Source organism: Mytilus edulis, chromosome 7, assembly GCF_963676685.1.
Source record: "Mytilus edulis chromosome 7, xbMytEdul2.2, whole genome shotgun sequence".
Classification (NCBI taxonomy): Eukaryota; Metazoa; Mollusca; class Bivalvia; order Mytilida; family Mytilidae; genus Mytilus; species Mytilus edulis.
Window position 1 is genome coordinate 20,962,377 of NC_092350.1, and position 18,047 is coordinate 20,980,423.

Consider the following 18,047-nt stretch of genomic DNA (forward strand, 5'->3'; position numbering starts at 1 on the left):
TCATAAGGACTCTTAAACCATTCGGTTTTCATTCGGGTTCTCTCTAATTTTTCCTCGTTTGAATCTAGGATATGCAAGGTCTCATTTGCGCTTGAAATCCCGACAATTTTTATAGTAAAATCATGCAGTAGAAGGAAAATAGAAGGAAAATAAAAACAAATATTTTGACAAATGCAAATGGCGGAAATCGGAAACGAAGCTGTAAATATGGAAAAATTTCAGCATTTCCTTGGCGAAACTTACAACGAGGATTAGTTAAAAGATTTCTTGTTATCTCAATGTGTTTATTACATAAAATTCGTGTGGGAAATATGATTTGATCGATCATTACGAGACATAGAAAAAGGGGGGAAAACGGAGGTTGACTGAATTTTTTTAGGACGGAGCTATTTATTTGTGCCACGATTACATAAAACGTTATGTATGGTACAATACGCTACGGAATCGGGCAACTGGTGTCTTCTTTACAATATGGCAGATAAAACAACAAAATAAATGAAGACTAAAAGTAGTTTTTATTCAAACTTCAACACAAATGTAATAAATTACACCTTTTACCTGTTAATTACCTGAAATTGCAGGTAACCTGATAAAAATTTCAGTAAAATAATTGCCTAACATTACAGTTCATGCTCTCCTGAGCATTTTTCATGCAATAACTTTCTCTGTATCTCATATAATAAAAAAGATACAGCAGTCTGAAAAGGAAAATACTGTTCTAATGAATGTACTAAAAAAAAATGCAGCAGCAGCAGCCATTTTTCTATTTTTTTGTGTAGCGTTGAAAGGGTTAATACAACTTAAAACCAAGTGCAATTTAAAAAGTATAATTAGTATTGCTCTCCAACCCTTGAACGCCAATGTTAGATAAGAAGCCTTGTTAATGTTTATATTGTTATAGTAGAGTAGTATAATTAATTTATTACTGCAGTATGTATGCCTGAGAAATGGCAGTCTTCTATTTTTTAAGTATTGTTGGAAACATTTTGCACATTTTCGTTTTAAACCTTGTAATACATTAAACATTGGAAAATGAATGAAAAGAAGAGTTACAGATGCTGGGGTGAATATATCAATGAGACAACAACGTAAAATCCTTCTGACATCAAATTATCACTGACAAGTATTGTGAATTAATGTCAGAATGCAATATAGATACTTATTCATAAGCATGTGCATTTCAAGTCTTGGCATGTAGTTAAAATGTCATAATTTTTGTGTTATATACATCTCAGCTTAGACCAAAAAATCTTTTTATTTTCCCAGTGCCAGGTTTTGAAAAAGTCAATAATTTCTTGAAGACACCTTTTTCTTTCTGATTCTGACACTTCATCAATTATTCTAAATATAGAGGATAAAATTATATTGAACACTGGTATTTCAAGAAAATCTGTTTGTTTATTGACAATTGGAAAGATACAACAAACAAATTTCAACTATCAAGTATTTGTTGACCAATTTCATCAGTGAAAGTTTGTAGCCTGGAAGATTAGAATGTTTTAAAGTTCATTGACTTGCAGAAATACTTTAATATAAGATAAAGACCCGGATTAAAATGGAAATGTGCAATATGTGTAACACACATGTTTGTTGTGCATATGTTTTTGTTTTTTGTTGGTAGATATTTATATTTTGTTTGAGGAATGTGCTAACATTTTGTAAAACTGTTGAAACATTCTATAAAATTTTGTTTACTGAATTTTATGTGAATGCAAGATGAATAAAAATGGAAATGATTGATTTTAAAACTGATTTATTTTTGTTTTGCCTGAAAATTTTCAATTGAAGTTCATTTGTTATGATTTTGTTGTACCTGCCAAAAAAAATGTAGATAGTGAGACAGGGTTTATTATCTGGCATTGATGACATAAACTATTTTTATAAAACTTTATATTTCACAAAGAGTTTGTCTAAAATGTCTTGGATGTTTCATTACTTGAATGCAGATGTTTTATTTTACAAAGTTTCTGTCCTGTCACAAGTCCATTGTCCTTGACCTCATTTTCATGATTCAGAAATGGATATAACTGTAATGCATACATGTCTGACTGGCTGGTCTCCTATAACCTTGACCTCTATTTCATGTGTCATTGGTCAATGTTATGTGTTGGTGTGTTTATCAAATACTGTATAATCTATAGGTTAACTATTTATGGTGTATGGAATTATTGTAAGGTATACAAGTCTGTCTGGATAGAATCAGATGACCGTGACCTCATATTCAGGGTTCATTGGTTATTTTTTAGTGTTTAGTTTGGACCTTTTCTCTGATACTCTAAGCAAAAGGTCATCTATATTTGATGTTCATATCTATATCTGGCAGCATTTTGGCTGGCAGGTTTCATCTGAAAGTGACTTTATTGACATAGTTCAATGTTGAGAGTATCCTGGTTATATCTGTTTCTTAGATGCTAATAGCAATAGGTCAACTATATTCCGTGTATGGATGTGTGGCTTATAGGTTGTATGTCTCCCTTTGATCCCTCCCCAAAACACACAATGATACTAGTCCATTTGGCTGGGTTCATAGTTTATATATCTTTTATAATTTCTAAGATAAAAACCAAAATCACAAAAAAAAGTCTGGTAAATATCCATTAAGGGGCATAAACTGTCGGTTGTCAACTCAATATTATGGCCAGAAGTTTACTGGATATTTTCTGATTTGATTTGGATGGCATTCTTACAGATGGAAGAAATAGGGAAGTGATCTTCGGGTCGAAAGGTCAAAGGTACTGTTATTGAATATAGGCAAATTTGTACATTTGTTACTTCTATTGTTTGATTGGAATGATTTAATAATAATGAAAGAATTGGGGACAGCAAAAACCTATTTCAGGGTCATTTTGTAAAAGGTCAATGTCACTTTTTAAACTAAAAGTACAGTAGAAAATATTTAGAAAACTGGTTTCTGGAAGGTAGCTCCATTTTTCCTATCTTAATTGGAATATAACATGATCCAATAAAATGAGGTCAAGGTCAGATAAACCAAACAAGAAATACATGTACACCATACAATCATTCTATACACCAGTTGACCTTTTGCATATATTTTTTATGAAGCAGACCTAACTAAGAAACTACACATTGACCAATGAATCCAGAATATATGGTCAAGGTCAGATTAACCATGACAGACAGACATGTACACCTTACAATCAATCTGCATTAAATAAAGTTGACCTATTGCTTTTTATATCAAAGAACTTAACCATGAAAACTGAACATCGACCAAAATGAGGTCAAGGTCAGATGACACATTCATCTTACAATCCTTCCATACAACAAATGTAGTTGACCTATTGCTTATAGTTTAAGAAAAACATACCAAAACAAAAAGAAATGAATTGAAAATAAGTCAAGGTCAAATAAAACTTGTTAGACTGACATGTACATTATAAAATATTTCCATCATACCATACACCAAATATAGTCGGGAGCCTGTTATTCAGTGGTTGTCGTTTGTTTATGTGATGCATATTTGTTTTTCATTCATTTTTAGCTCACCTGACCTGAAAGGTCATATGAGCTTTTCTCGTTCACTTAGTGTGTGTGGTCTTTCGTCTTAACTTTTACAAAAATCTACTCTGAAACTACTGGACCAAATTTAACCAATTTTGGCCACAATCATCACTAGGGTATATAGTTTAAAAAATGTGTCCGATGACCCTGCCTTTCAACCAAGATGGCCAACATGGCTAAAATAGAACAGAAGTAAAATGCAGTTTTTGGCTTATATCTCTGAAACTAAAGCATTTAGAGCAAATGTTCATCAGATTTAAATCTATCTGCCCACAAATTTTCAGACAAATCCAACAACCCGTTGTTGGGTTGCTGTCCCTGAATTTGTTATTTTAAAGAAATTTTGCAGTTTTTGGTTATTATCTTAGATATCATTATATTATCTGATAATATCTAATATCTTATACTATTAATTACGTTTTAACCTAATTTCACATAATTTACAAAGCAGCAGTAAATATGGGTGAGCGACAAAGGCTCTTGAGAGCCTCTAGTTTTAAATAAATAAGGCCGTTAGTTTTCTCGTTTGAATTGTTTTACATTGTCATTTCGGGGCCTTTTATAGCTGACTATGCGGTATGGGCTTTGCTCATTGTTGAGGGCCTATAGTTGTTAATTTCTGTGTCATTTTGGTCTCTTGTGGAGAGTTGTCTCATTGGCAATTCTTCTTTTTTCTATTGACCACAAAAACTTAACCTTGTTCACTGAACCAGGAAATGAGGTTGAAGTTAAATGAAAACTGTGTTACAGACACGAGGACCTTGCAAGGTATGCACATACTAAATATAGTTATCATTTTACTCATATTAAAAAATTAACATTACAAAAATTCTTTAAATTTTTTTATACGACCGCAAAAATTTTAATTTTTTGGTCGTATATTGCTATCACGTTGGCGTCGTCGTCCGAATACTTTTAGTTTTCACACTCTAACTTTAGTAAAAGTGAATAGAAATCAATGAAATTTTAACACAAGGTTTATGACCACAAAAGGAAGGTTGGGATTGATTTTGGGAGTTTTGGTCCCAACATTTTAGGAATTAGGGGCCAAAAAGGGCCCAAATAAGCATTTTCTTGGTTTTCGCACTATAACTTTAGTAAAAGTGAATAGAAATCAATGAAATTTTAACACAAGGTTTATGACCACAAAAGGAAGGTTGGGATTGATTTTGGGAGTTTTGGTTCCAACAGTTTAGGAATTAAGGGCCAAAAAAGGGCCCAAAAAAGCATTATTCTTGGTTTTCGCACAATAACTTTAGTAAAAGTGAATAGAAATCAATGAAATTTTAACACAAGGTTTATGACCACAAAAGGAAGGTTGGGATTGATTTTGGGAGTTTTGGTCCCAACATTTTAGGAATTAGGGGCCAAAAAGGGCCTTAATAAGCATTTTCTTGGTTTTCGCACTATAACTTTAGTAAAAGTGAATAGAAATCAATGAAATTTTAACACAAGGTTTATGACCACAAAAGGAAGGTTGGGATTGATTTTGGGAGTTTTGGTTCCAACAGTTTAGGAATAAAGGGCCAAAAAAGGGCCCAAATAAGCATTATTCTTGGTTTTCGCACAATAACTTAAGTATAAGTAAATGGAAATCAATGAAATTTTAACACAAGGTTTATGACCACAAAAGGAAGGTTAGGATTGATTTTGGGAGTTTTGGTTCCAACAGTTTAGGAATTAAGGGCCAAAAAAGGGCCCAAATAAGCATTATTCTTGGTTTTTGCACCATAACTTTAGTATAAGTACATAGAAATCTATGAAATTTAAACACAAGGTTTATGACCATAAAAGGAAGGTTGGGTTTGATTTTGGGAGTTTTGGTCCTAACAGTTTAGGAATAAGGGGCCCAAAGGGTCTAAAATTGAACTTTGTGTGATTTCATCAAAAATTGAATAATTGGGGTTCTTTGATATGCCGAATCTAACTATGTATGTAGATTCTTAATTTTTGGTCCCGTTTTCAAATTGGTCTACATTAAGGTCCAAAGGGTCCAAAATTAAACTTAGTTTGATTTTAACAAAAATTGAATCCTTGGGGTTCTTTGATATGCTGAATTTAAAAATGTACTTAGATTTTTAATTATTGGCCTAGTTTTCAAGTTGGTCAAAAATTAAACTTTGTTTGATTTCATCAAAAATTGAATAAATGGGTTCTTTGATATGCCAAATCTAACTGTGTATGTAGATTCTTAATTTTTGGTCCAGTTTTCAAATTGGTCTACATTAAGGTCCAAAGGGTCCAAAATTAAACTAAGTTTGATTTTAACAAAAATTAAATTCTTGGGCTTATTTGATATGCTTTATCTAAATATGTACTTTGATTTTTGATTATGGGCCCAGTTTTCAAGTTGGTCCAAATCAGGATTCCATATCAAGTATTGTGCAATAGCAAGAAATTTTCAATTGCACAGTATTGCACAATAGCAAGAAATATCTAATTGCACAATATTGTGCAATAGCAATTAATTTTCAATTGGAGTTATCTTTCTTTGTATTGAATAGTAGTTGATAATATATGTTGGAAATTTGCCAGACATGACTATGATGTCATTTTCTATTTTTATTTGCCAATAACTTTATGTAAATAACTTCATTGGAAATTTGCCAATATAAAATGTTGCTGATGAAGTTTTTTTTATTGTTTTATACAATAAACAATGTATATTCACTTTTACTACCAACCAATCTTTACCATTCAGTGATAACAAGCACTTTATTTTACATTTTAATATTTTATGATGTTTTTAAAAGAGTAGTTATTGTTGCAAACTCCATTAGAAATTTGAATTGATATCAGTTTTGGAAAAAGGGAAACGGGGATGTGAAAAAAAGGGGGGGGGGGGTTTAAATTTTTCTCATTTCAGATTTCATAAATAAAAAGAAAATGTCTTCAAACATTTTTTTGAGAGGATTAATGTTCAACAACATAGTGAATTGCTCAAAGGCAAAAAAAACTTTTTAAGTTCATTAGACCACATTCATTCTGTGTCAGAAACCTATGCTGTGTCAACTATTTAATTTTAGATTTAAAAAGTTTGAAGAAGAAATCTTTAATTGATTTGTAAAATCTTGACATTTTTTTTGTGTAAAAAAAACACATGTAATGTCAAAAATTTGATCACAATCCAAATTCAGAGCTGTATCATGCTTGAATGTTTTGTCCATACTTGCCCCAACTGTTCAGGGTTCGACCTCTGCGGTAGTATAAAGCTGCACCCTGCGGAGCACCTGGTTCAAGTTGTCACTGAACCGTACAAATGAGGTCAAAGACAATGTGCATATGACAGATGGAAACTTCATAACATAAGGCATCTATATACATAGTATGAAGCATCCAGGTCTTTAACCTTCTAAAATATGAAGCTAAAGAAGCATGCTCGACAAAAAATGAACCAGGAAAAGTTGACATTAACCAATGAATCCTGAAAATGAGGTGAAGGCAAGATAACTGCCAGACAGACATACAGCAGCCCCTATACTTTGTTAGTCTATTATGTTTTTAATTATAGTTCATTTATGTGTTTTGCAGTTTTATATGATGTCCATTTTCACTGAAATTGTACACATTATGTCGGATTTTCTGGCTTTTTTAAGATCAGTTGGTGGCCTTCGGCTGTTTATTGTTGCCCTTTGGTCAGGTTGTTTTCTCTTTGACATATCCTCCATTCCAATTCTCAATTTAATATTCACCTTACACTCGTCCTGTACACGGAACATAGTTGACCCATTGCTTTTAGTTAAAGAAAAACAGACCAGAACACAAAAACTTAATGTTGAGCAATGAACCATAAATATATTTCAAGGTCAAACAAAACCTGCCTCAACCATGAACATTATAAAATATTTCCATTCACTTAATAATGTTGACCTATTGCCTAAAGTTTTAGAAAAACTGATAAAACACAATAACTTATCTTTAACAACTGAACAGATGAAACCTGCCAGCTAGGTAGACATTACAAGGAACCCATATATTAAATATAGTTATCCTATTACTTATAATTGAGTATTTTGCTTAGCAAAATTTTTGTTTTCAAGCAGTCACTTGAAGTATAAAAATTTGTAAGGGTTCCGCAGAACCCAGTGTCTTGCCTACTTTTGCTATAAATCGCAGGCTTGACAAAAATGAGGAAAAAAAATCAATAAAAATATTCCTCTTGATACTATCTTTTGATTGTAAGAAGCCTCCGTCAAAGTTTGGTAAAAATCCAGAATAGTTTATGAACCTAATAAATGTTTTAAAAACTTTAACTGCAGACTGTATGTAATGATAACTGGAAGACAAGAGTGCACACACTGAAATGACTCGCCTTCTTTTCTAATCATTGATATTATGTTGATAGTCCTAAGTATAAAGCTAAGCTTTATAACAACTGTCACATAAACTTAACATTAACCAAGATAACTAAACAAAGACCAATGAACCTTGAAAATGAGGTCAAGGTCAGATGAACCATGCCAGGCAGACATGTACAGCTAACAATGCTTCTATACAACATATATAGTTGACCTATTACTTATAGTTTAAGAAAAATAGACCAAAACACAAAAACATAGCACTGTGCAATGAACCATGAAAATAAGGTCACGGTCAAATAAAACCTGCGCAACTGACATAAAGATCATAAAATATTTCCATACACCAAATATAGTTGACCTATGGCATATAGTATTAGATAAAAAGACCAAAACTCAAAAACTTAACTATAACCACTGAACCATGAAAATGAGGTCAAGGTCAGATGACACCTGCCAGTTGGACATGTACACCTTACAATCCTTCCATACACCGAATATACTAGCCATATTGCTTATAGTATCCGAGATATGGACTTGACCACCAAAACTTAACCTTGTTCACTGATCCATGAAATGAAGTCGAGGTCAAGTGAAAACTGTCTGACAGACATGAGGACCTTGCAAGGTACGCACATATCAAATATAGTTATCCTATTACTTAAAATAAGAAGGAATTCAACATTACAAAAAATTTGAACTTTTTTTTCATGTGGTCACTGATCCATGAAAATGAGGTCAAGGACATTGGACATGTAACTGACGGAAACTTCGTAACATGAGGCATCTATATACAAAGTATGAAGCATCCAGGTCTTCCACCTTCTAAAATATAAAGCTTTTAAGAAGTTAGCTAACGCTGCCGCCGCCGGATCACTATCCCTATGTCGAGCTTTCTGCAACAAAAGTTGCAGGCTCGACAAAAAACTAAGTCCATTTAAATACACAGGTGAAAAAATATTAACAAAATTTCCTTCTAGATACTAGCTTTTGATCATAAACAAGCTTCTGTCCAAGTTTGGTACAAATTAAAAATAGTATAAGAAAGTTATTAAAATTTTTAAAAAATTAACCACAAAGTGAATGTGTTGTTTCCTGGCAGAATATCTAAGTCTATTTAAAAGTAAAATACCAAAAAACATGGATTTTTTTTTTTTTCAAATTTACTTCTCGATACTATCTTATGATCATAAACAAGCTTCTGTCCAAGTTTGGTACAAAGAAAGTTATTAGAAAATTAAAAACTTTAACCACAGAGTGAATGCAATGTTTCCCGCAGAAAATCTAAGTCCATTTAAAAGTAAAATACGGAAAAAATGAATTTATTTTTTTACAAAATTTACTTCTGGATACTATCTTATGATCATAAACAAGCTTCTGTCCAAGTTTGGTACAAACCCAGGATAGTTTATGAAAGTTATTAAAATTTTTAAAACTTTAACCACAGAGTGAATGTAATGTTTCCCGCAGAAAAACTAAGTCTATTTATAAGTAAAATACAGAAAAAATAGAATTTTAGTTTTACAAAATTTGCTTCTGGATACTATCTTATGATCACAAACAAGCTTCTGCCCAAGTTTGGTAGAAATCTAGTACAGTTTAAGAAAGTTATTAAAATTTCAAAAACTTTAACCACAGACTGAATATTTGTGGACGACACCGACGGAATGTAGTCTCGCTTTTTCGACTCAAGTCGAAGGCTCGACAAAAATGAGGTCTAGGACAAAGGTCATCTGACAAACCAAAACTTTTTAACTGACAGCATCTGCCTACAAGCCTCTAGAGTGAAAACCTTTATAGAAATAGTTTACACCATTGCTGCCAATCTGTAATCCCTCTTGTGACTTTCATTGAGGCAAAACAAAAATAAATTTAACATTTAAAACAATTCAAGAGGTTTTCTGGATTCACTTTTATCAAGAACATTGAAAGCCAAGAATGTCAAATGGATTTAAAAAATTGTTGAGCTATTTGACCAAAAGGGACCTGAAAGGTAAACTTTGACAGAGAGAGTTGCAAATTAATCTGATAAAAATAGAGATGTGTCAATCCTGTGCTTAAAAGAATCTAAAAACATTCTGTTCTAGGGATTATTACCGCAACCAATGAAATCTCAGACTCCAAATTTTTAAAGTGACAAAACCAGAGTACCCAAAAAGTCTTCAAAACAGAAAGTAGAAACGACTGTTGTCAGATCCTAATTAGAAAAATTCGTAAGGGTTCCACGGAACCCAGTGTCTCGCCTACTTTTGCTGTTAATTGCAGACTCAACAAAAATGAGGAAAAACATCAATAAAAATTTCCCTCTCGATACTGTCTTTTGACTGAAAGAAGCTTCCAAGTTTGGTAAAAAAATCAAGGATAGTTTATGAATCTAATAAATGTTTTATAAACTTTAACTGCAGACTGTATGTAATGTTAACTGAAAGAAAAACTAAGTCCATTTATAAGTAAAATACGGAAAAAGTGATTTTTTTTTCCACAAAAAATACTTCTGAATAATATCTTATGATCAGAAACAAGCTTTTGTCTAAGTTTGGTAAAAAATCCAGGATAGTTTAAGAACATTATAAAAATTTTAAAAACTTAAACCACAGAGTGAATGTTTTGTTTCTGGCAAAAAAACTAAGTCCATTTATAAGTAAAATACGGAAAAGTGGAAATTTATTTTTACAAAATTTTCTTCTTGATACTATCTTTATGATCATAAACAAGCTTCTGTCCAAGTTTGGTACAAATAAAGGATAGTTTATGAAAGTTATTAAAATTTTAAAAACTTTAACCACAGAGTGAATGTAATGTTTCCTCGCAGAAAACCTAAGTCCATTTATAAGTAAAATACAGAAAAGTGGAAATTTATTTTTACAAAATTTTCTTCTTGATACTATCTTAAGATCATAAACAAGCTTCTGTCCAAGTTTGGTACAAATCAAGGATAGTTTATGAAAGTTATTAAAATTTTAAAAACTTTAACCACAGAGTGAATGTAATGTTTCCTCGCAGAAAAACTAAGTCCATTTATAAGTAAACTACCGAAAAAATGGAATTTTATTTTTACAAAATTTACTTCTGGATACTTTCTTATGATCATAAACAAGCTTCTGTTCAAGTTTGGTAGAAATTCAGTATAGTTTAAGAAAGTTATTAAAATTTCAAAAACTTTAACCACAGAGTGAATATTTGTGGACGCCGCCGCCGCCGACGGAATGTAGGATCGCTTAGTCTCGCTTTTTCCACTAAAGTCGAAGGCTCGACAAAAAGCATGGACTCAGGATTTATATTAAAAAGAATTAAGGGGTGGGAAAATTAGTTTCCAAATCATTTCTCTATTCATCAAAAGGAAATTTTAGAAATGAATTTTACAAATCATGTCAGTTCTGTACTGAAGCACTGACTACTGAGCTAATGAAACCTGAGAGACTAACAGACAATGAGCAGAGATAAATGAAAATAACACTTCATACACTTCTTCATTCAGGCGCTATAAGATTAAGGGGTCAATAAATCTTATTGACATATTTGAAGACCTAATATTGTTCTTCATTTTACTAAAGCTGTTCAAATATTGAATTTTCTATATAATTGGTACACCATTATCAATCAGTTTTTAAGGTAATAGACAACAAGAAATAGGTAAGAAATTAATGTATTCTAGCGAAGGATGCTTTCAGGCTTGTTGGACCTAACAGTTTTTGTGTCTGTTTTCTAATCTATCAAGGTTCATATGACCTAAACAAATCAATATCGATTAGGTCTCTTGTGGAGAGTTATCTCATTGGCAATCTTATTATTACCACATCTTTCTTTTTTATAGTTACACATAATATGCTTGTAAGAAAGTTTGATTCAGATAAGTTTAGTGGAATCAAAGAAGATTTTTTAAAATGTTAATGATGACAGCAGATGCCAAGTGATAGCAATAGCTCAAGCTCACATTGTCATCAGTGTTGCAAAAAATTTGCTCACAAGACTAAAACTTTCATCCATAATGAAGACTATTAAAAACATACTAAATAATCACTAGCTAGCACTACTAAATATTGCAAAGGACGGTTGAGCAGGACTACATTCATTGACATTTTGGATATAACAAATAAGGTACTGAAATTGGAATACAAATAATTTACTGACAAAGCAACATTTAGTACAAGTTAGTCAGACCATAAGTTATCATACAAAATCTAGCACTGGAAATCAACTTTTAAGTCGAATCAATTATGGGTTTTCATTTGAACATGTTTTTCCTTTCAGATAATGGAATGTTATCAATGGTATTTTTCAAGTCTGTCAATTACTAGTTTGTATTGTTCTTCAAATTCCTCATAAGCTTTTTCTAAATAAGCATGTCTCTGATCTAAAGGCCATGAGTTCATGGTAGCTGACAGTTCATTTGGTTGTAAAACTTGTTCTAGTTTCTTATTATCACGTCCATTTTTCTGAAATGGAGCATTTAATCTTTTCTTTACCTCCAACCTATAACTTCTGTACTGCTCCTTGTTGTTGACATTTGTTGCTTTCAGTCGTAATATCTCGTAGATTCTTCTTGTCTGTCGTTTAGATAATTTCAATTTGTTTCTAGCATCTTGTACCATGTCATCAGAAAATCCCAACAGCAATTTGTCTGATTTAAAGCTGGCTAAATCCATACAGTTTTTTGCATCCACATAATCTCTAACTCTCTGAAAGTTTTCGGATGGATCCTCAACAGTAATATCTTTGATTTCAGATCGTGAGTAACATGTATTGTAAAATGTCTGCAGCAACTCAGCACCATGGCCCTGCTTCTGAAATGGCGGTAGAATCAGTACCTGACTGACACGAGGACGTTTTTTCTCTGGATATGCATAGTAATTGTAAACGGTCATGTAGCCAGCTATAGCATGCATCGGATTATCGTTTACTTTGTATTTCTCAAACAACAGATAGAAGTGCCATCTACTATCATCAACATCGATGAATGATGCCCCATCAATGAAGAAAAGTATAAATGTCTGTAATCGTTCATGATACTCTCTAAACCCTGGAGTGTCGATATCGGTGTGGTAGATCTCGAAGTTTCTCATATCATTTCCTTTAGAGACTTTATATGAATGAAGCATCTCTCCATATGGTTTGAAAGAAGCATCTTTTGGTAATAACCTTGTGAATTCATCCTTATTTGTAACAAACCCTGGAGGAAGTTCTTTAGCCAAAGTTTCCAAAACATTATCAGGCTCAATACCACCAAACATGTTTGATGAAATTTTCTCAAAATACTGCATGTTGACATAGGTTGTCAGTCTGGAAGCACTGTAAAACATCTCCACGATCAGATCTTTGTAACCAAATATTGATTCCTGTTCACCTGTAATTATAAAATTATTATTACAAGAAATGTCATACTAAAATATCGTGAAGGTTATCAAGTGAAATAGCTAATGGTCAATAAAGCAACTATTTCTAACCTGCAGTGTCAGACTAGTCCAAATAATTATGCATCTGGCAAGGCTATTTTAAAAAATTTCTGGGACACCTTCCTACGATGGCATCTTCGAAAAAATATAAAATAGCCTTGCCAGACGTCATTATTATTTGGACTAGTGTCAGAACTAACTAAAGAACAGGAATGTAAAAAAAAAATGATTAAAATAATGTACAAATGTAGTGCAACAAAATGATCTAAGCAGCAAGAAAATTACTGCATATATAATACAGTAGACTCCACCTAATCGGATATTGGTTAAACGAATATATCGGCTATTGTAATATTATTTCAAAACACCGAACCATTCCCTATACATTTCAGTCAAAATACATCGGATAATCGAATATCGGTTATTAGAATATATCGGCTAATGGGATAGGAATATTCATGAAAAATGTGTGATAACCATGTACAATCGAATATTTTGAAATAATTTCGTATTTTTCTTCACAGGAAATGAAGCCGGAAGTTGCGCCATTACGATGTTTAAGAAAACTTCTGTACAGAAATGTTTCATTTTATTAATAAAAACGATCTTTTACAGACAAATAAAACATATTTTTTCTTGTTGTCTTGTTTATTTTATGAATCTGATATTATATTTTGCCTTAGATGTGTTTGTTATGTGTTTATCCAAATGTGATCGTTATCATTTACTTCACAAACAAGGACACGACAGAAATAATAAACTGTGCGTGATGTTCATCAATGTTTATTAAATATGAATGAAAAGTACCTCTTTCTCAACAATTTATTAAAATATATATAGAAGTCCCGTGTAAAAATAAGGATTCGTGTGTCAATAGCATATCCCAGGTGAAATAGAATTATGTAACTTGTACACACGTACGCCATTTTCCTAATTTACATAATATTTAGCCTTTTATTTTGAGCCACGACAGATTAGATAGAAAAGCAAATTAATTTTACTCATCTTGATGTCCAATTTTATAATCATAAAAATAGTTGTATTACTCGAAATTGGAAATGTGTTTCATAAATAAAAAATTTGTAAGGGTTCCGCGGAACCCAGTGTCTCGCCTATTTTTGCTGTAAATCACAGGCTCAACAACAATGAGGGAAAAAATCAATAAAAATATTCCTCTTGTTACTATTTTATGATTGTAAGAAAATCTAAGTCCATTTGAAAGTAAATTACAGAAAAAAACAGAGTAATCTTTTTACAAACTTTACTTCTGGATACAATCTTATGATCATAAATAAGGTTATTTCCAAGTTTGGTACAAACCCAGGATAGTTTAAGAAAGTTATTTAAATTTTAAAAACTTTAACCACAGAGTGAATGTAATGGTTCCCTGCAGAAAAAACTAAGTCCATTTATAAGTAAAATACGGAAAAAATTGAATTTTATTTTTACAAAATTTTCTTCTGGATACTATCTTATGATCATAAACAAGCTTCTGTCCAAGTTTGGTACAAACCCAGGATAGTTAAAGAAAGTTATTAAAATTCTAAAAACTTTAACCACAGAGTGAATGTAATGTTTCCCCGCAGAAAAAACTAAGTCCATTTATAAGTAAAATACGGAAAAAATGGAATTTTATTTTTACAAAATTTACTTCTGGATATTATCTTATGATCATAAACAAGCTTCTGTCCAAGTTTGGTACAAACCCAGGATAGTTTGAGAAAGTTATTAAAATTCTAAAAACTTTAACCACAGAGTGAATGTTTTGTTTCCCCGCAGAAAAAACTAAGTCCATTTATAGTAAAATACGGAAAAAATGGAATTTTATTTTTACAAAATTTACTTCTGGATACTATCTTATGATCATAAACAAGCTTCTGTCAAAGTTTGGTAGAAATCCAGTATAGTTTAAGAAAGTTATTAAAATTTCAAAAACTTTAACCACAGAGTGAATATTTGTTGACGCCGCCGACGACGACGGAATGTAGGATCGCTTAGTCTCGCTTTTTCGACTAAAGTCGAAGGCTCGACAAAAAACTAGAAAATTAGATCCGAGTTCGATTATAGTTTAGAGAATTCGTAGCTATTAATAGATTTACCTGTGGCCTACTTCCGAGAATTCATAGTTATTTTTAACTTTTACCTGTTTTAACACACAAATGAAACAAATCATGCAAAAACAACAAGTCTCATTATTTAAGAGGTACACATTTTATTCAGATAATCAACACATAATTAAAAAATCAATAGACTGACAGATAAACAAAATACATTATAATCAACTGATCGATCTATTTACTCAATCAATCGAATTATCCGAACTTGTACCTGAAAAAACATTGAGATTAGTTACAAATTTCCATTAATAAAGCAGCTATAATAGCTATTGGTATCTTAGGGTTGTGTCTGTCAATATTGAAAAAAAACTTGGAGGAATATACGTTCATCGGCTAATTGAATATATCGGACAATCGGATATTTTTAGCTGACATTTTGGGTATCCGATTGGCCGGAGTCTACTGTACATCTATGTATGTACATTTGTAGGTACATGCATATAAACCTTTGGTTGTACAATGTATACACAAAATTAAGTGTCATTAATTTTTAACTCAATATTTCAATATGAAGTCAAAATTTTATGGGAACTTTTGTGATGTCCAGTTAATATGGCGGACAACATGGACAAATAGCAATAAGTTTTAATTTATACACCTTATCGCTATTTTTCACCATTACTGGACATCACGAGGATTTCCATAAAATTTTGACGTCACAAGCGTAGAGAGCTGAAATCTGCTCTCAAGCTCTGTCATTGTCAATAAATCGGTGGCACTATTTGTCCACCATTACTGGATATCACACAGGTTCCAATAAAATTTTGACGTCATAACACAAAATAAATTCTGACCCCACAATGGAAAAGTGATTGCTGTATGATGTCAAAAGTTCAAGTGTCTGGGTCAGCAGGGATTGCATACATGTGATTCTTCCGGCGGGAGTCAAAATCTCGAGATTTTGACTCCCGCTTTTCAGACCCTCTTCTGTCCCTCCTGTTAAAATTTGAAATCTTCCGTTTTTTGAAAATGTCAACCTCGTAAAATTTTCAATACATATTTTTGTTTACAAAATCGATAGGGACAGAGAAAAAGTCCGAGAAACTCGAAATTGATATGGGAAAAGTCCGAGAAAAGCAGAAGTTTCCTGTTGTGTCAAAGGTAGAGGTCGTAAAAAAGTTAAAATCAGCCTGAGGTGTTTAGGATTAAACTGTATATACAACAATAAATCAAAGATAATAGGCAATTACCTGGTGACAACTAGCTAGTTTAAGGCACAAGCCTGGATGATTAAAAGTGAAATACTGACAAAGGATTAAATTGACAAGTTGTATAAACAACGATTTATTTGATGCTATTGAAAACAAGTTCTTGAAAACATGGAACATTTACTAAACCTCAATAAAAATGAAATCTACTCAAATATGATATTTATGGCTCGTTTTCTATCCAAGCCAATGAAATACCTATATAAGTATAGTTGTCTTGGACTATTCTAAAATTTGACAAAATGCAAACCGTATGTTTATCACCAAATACCCCAGCAGCAAATAAAAGAAAACCAAGTATCTAGCCAAATTCAACTCTGCCTGGAGATCTGATTTCAAATGGTGCAAATCCAGTACCAAGGGTCAAGACCATGCTTACTACACTTCATGCAAAGCTGACTATGGTTGCCCTAATGACTGGACCAAACTTATGGAGACAGCTACCAACAGCAAGCCTACAACTCTATCAATTTAACACCTTCTGTTACAAGCATGTTCAGTAGTGGTACCAAAGTTGACAATGTAACTTAATCAGAGATACTTTTTGCCAACTATGTATGATGGCTGATCACTTTATCTTGAATTATACATAATGAATAATTATTTGAAAACCCCTTATCTTTTATTTTTATCAAGTAAAAATGGATATGCAGGTGTTTGAAGGTATGGAATTATTGTTCTTTTAACCAAAAAAAAAGGAAGATATGCAGTTTAAACACACAAAAATTACATTGCGTACGTCGATAAAAAATCTCCAGTTATGAGACCACAACTCCAGCTGAAAATTTTCAAATCTCCAGTTGTGGCTTGACAACTCTGTCACATGTATGGGATTGGTGATAAGGTGTATTGGTGCATGTACCATGTCAATGTATATTTGTTCCGCCTAACAGAAGTTCCTATGGAAACTTTGTTAGAAACATTTGTCTTAATATCTATTCCTGTTGGAACAAATATTCTATACCATTTATTCCGTTAGGAACATATACTGTAATATTTATTTCTTCCTTTGGGAACTTATACTGTTATATAAATTTATGAATGAACATCCATACCCAACTTTCTTTTGTCTCACTGTGCGTGACGTGTGTGACATGGTTTAGTTTACGACCGTTTACGACAATTACGTAGTTTGATTATTTGCAAAGAGATAACTACTTATAAACCTTTATCTAACACTATTAATTAAGGTATTTTGTCATATTTTTATAGACAAGGACCAGTCAGTGTGGCTGTGCCAGTGGCTTTGTATCTTGTATTTAGTAAATTTACAGTAAAGCTAAAGGAAATATGTTTTCACACACCGAACAGCTGATGGGTCATCTCTGGATGAAATGTAGTAGAATCATCTTCCATGTCCGACTTCTGTCTCACAAGTTTAAAGTGGATTACATCATTTGCGCAGCACCTAAAAGATTCTAATTTGTTTTTCAATACAGAGTTCAGTGTCATACCCGCCATATTGGCTACGTAGATGGCAATGAAAATTCCAGAGATATTCGATTTTTA

General features: G+C 32.2%; 1 protein-coding gene across 1 annotated transcript; it reads right to left on the reverse strand.

Moving 5' to 3' along the window:
• Positions 1-11,927: 11,927 nt before the first annotated feature.
• On the reverse strand, positions 11,928-17,999 carry LOC139481011 (histone acetyltransferase type B catalytic subunit-like). Its single transcript, XM_071264031.1, has 2 exons — positions 17,843-17,999; positions 11,928-13,164 (listed from the first exon to the last, which is right to left on the reverse strand). Exons 1-2 carry the CDS (start codon positions 17,997-17,999, stop codon positions 12,086-12,088), a joined length of 1,236 nt encoding a protein of 411 aa, XP_071120132.1. The 3' UTR covers positions 11,928-12,085.
• Between the last annotated feature and the right edge of the window lie 48 nt (positions 18,000-18,047).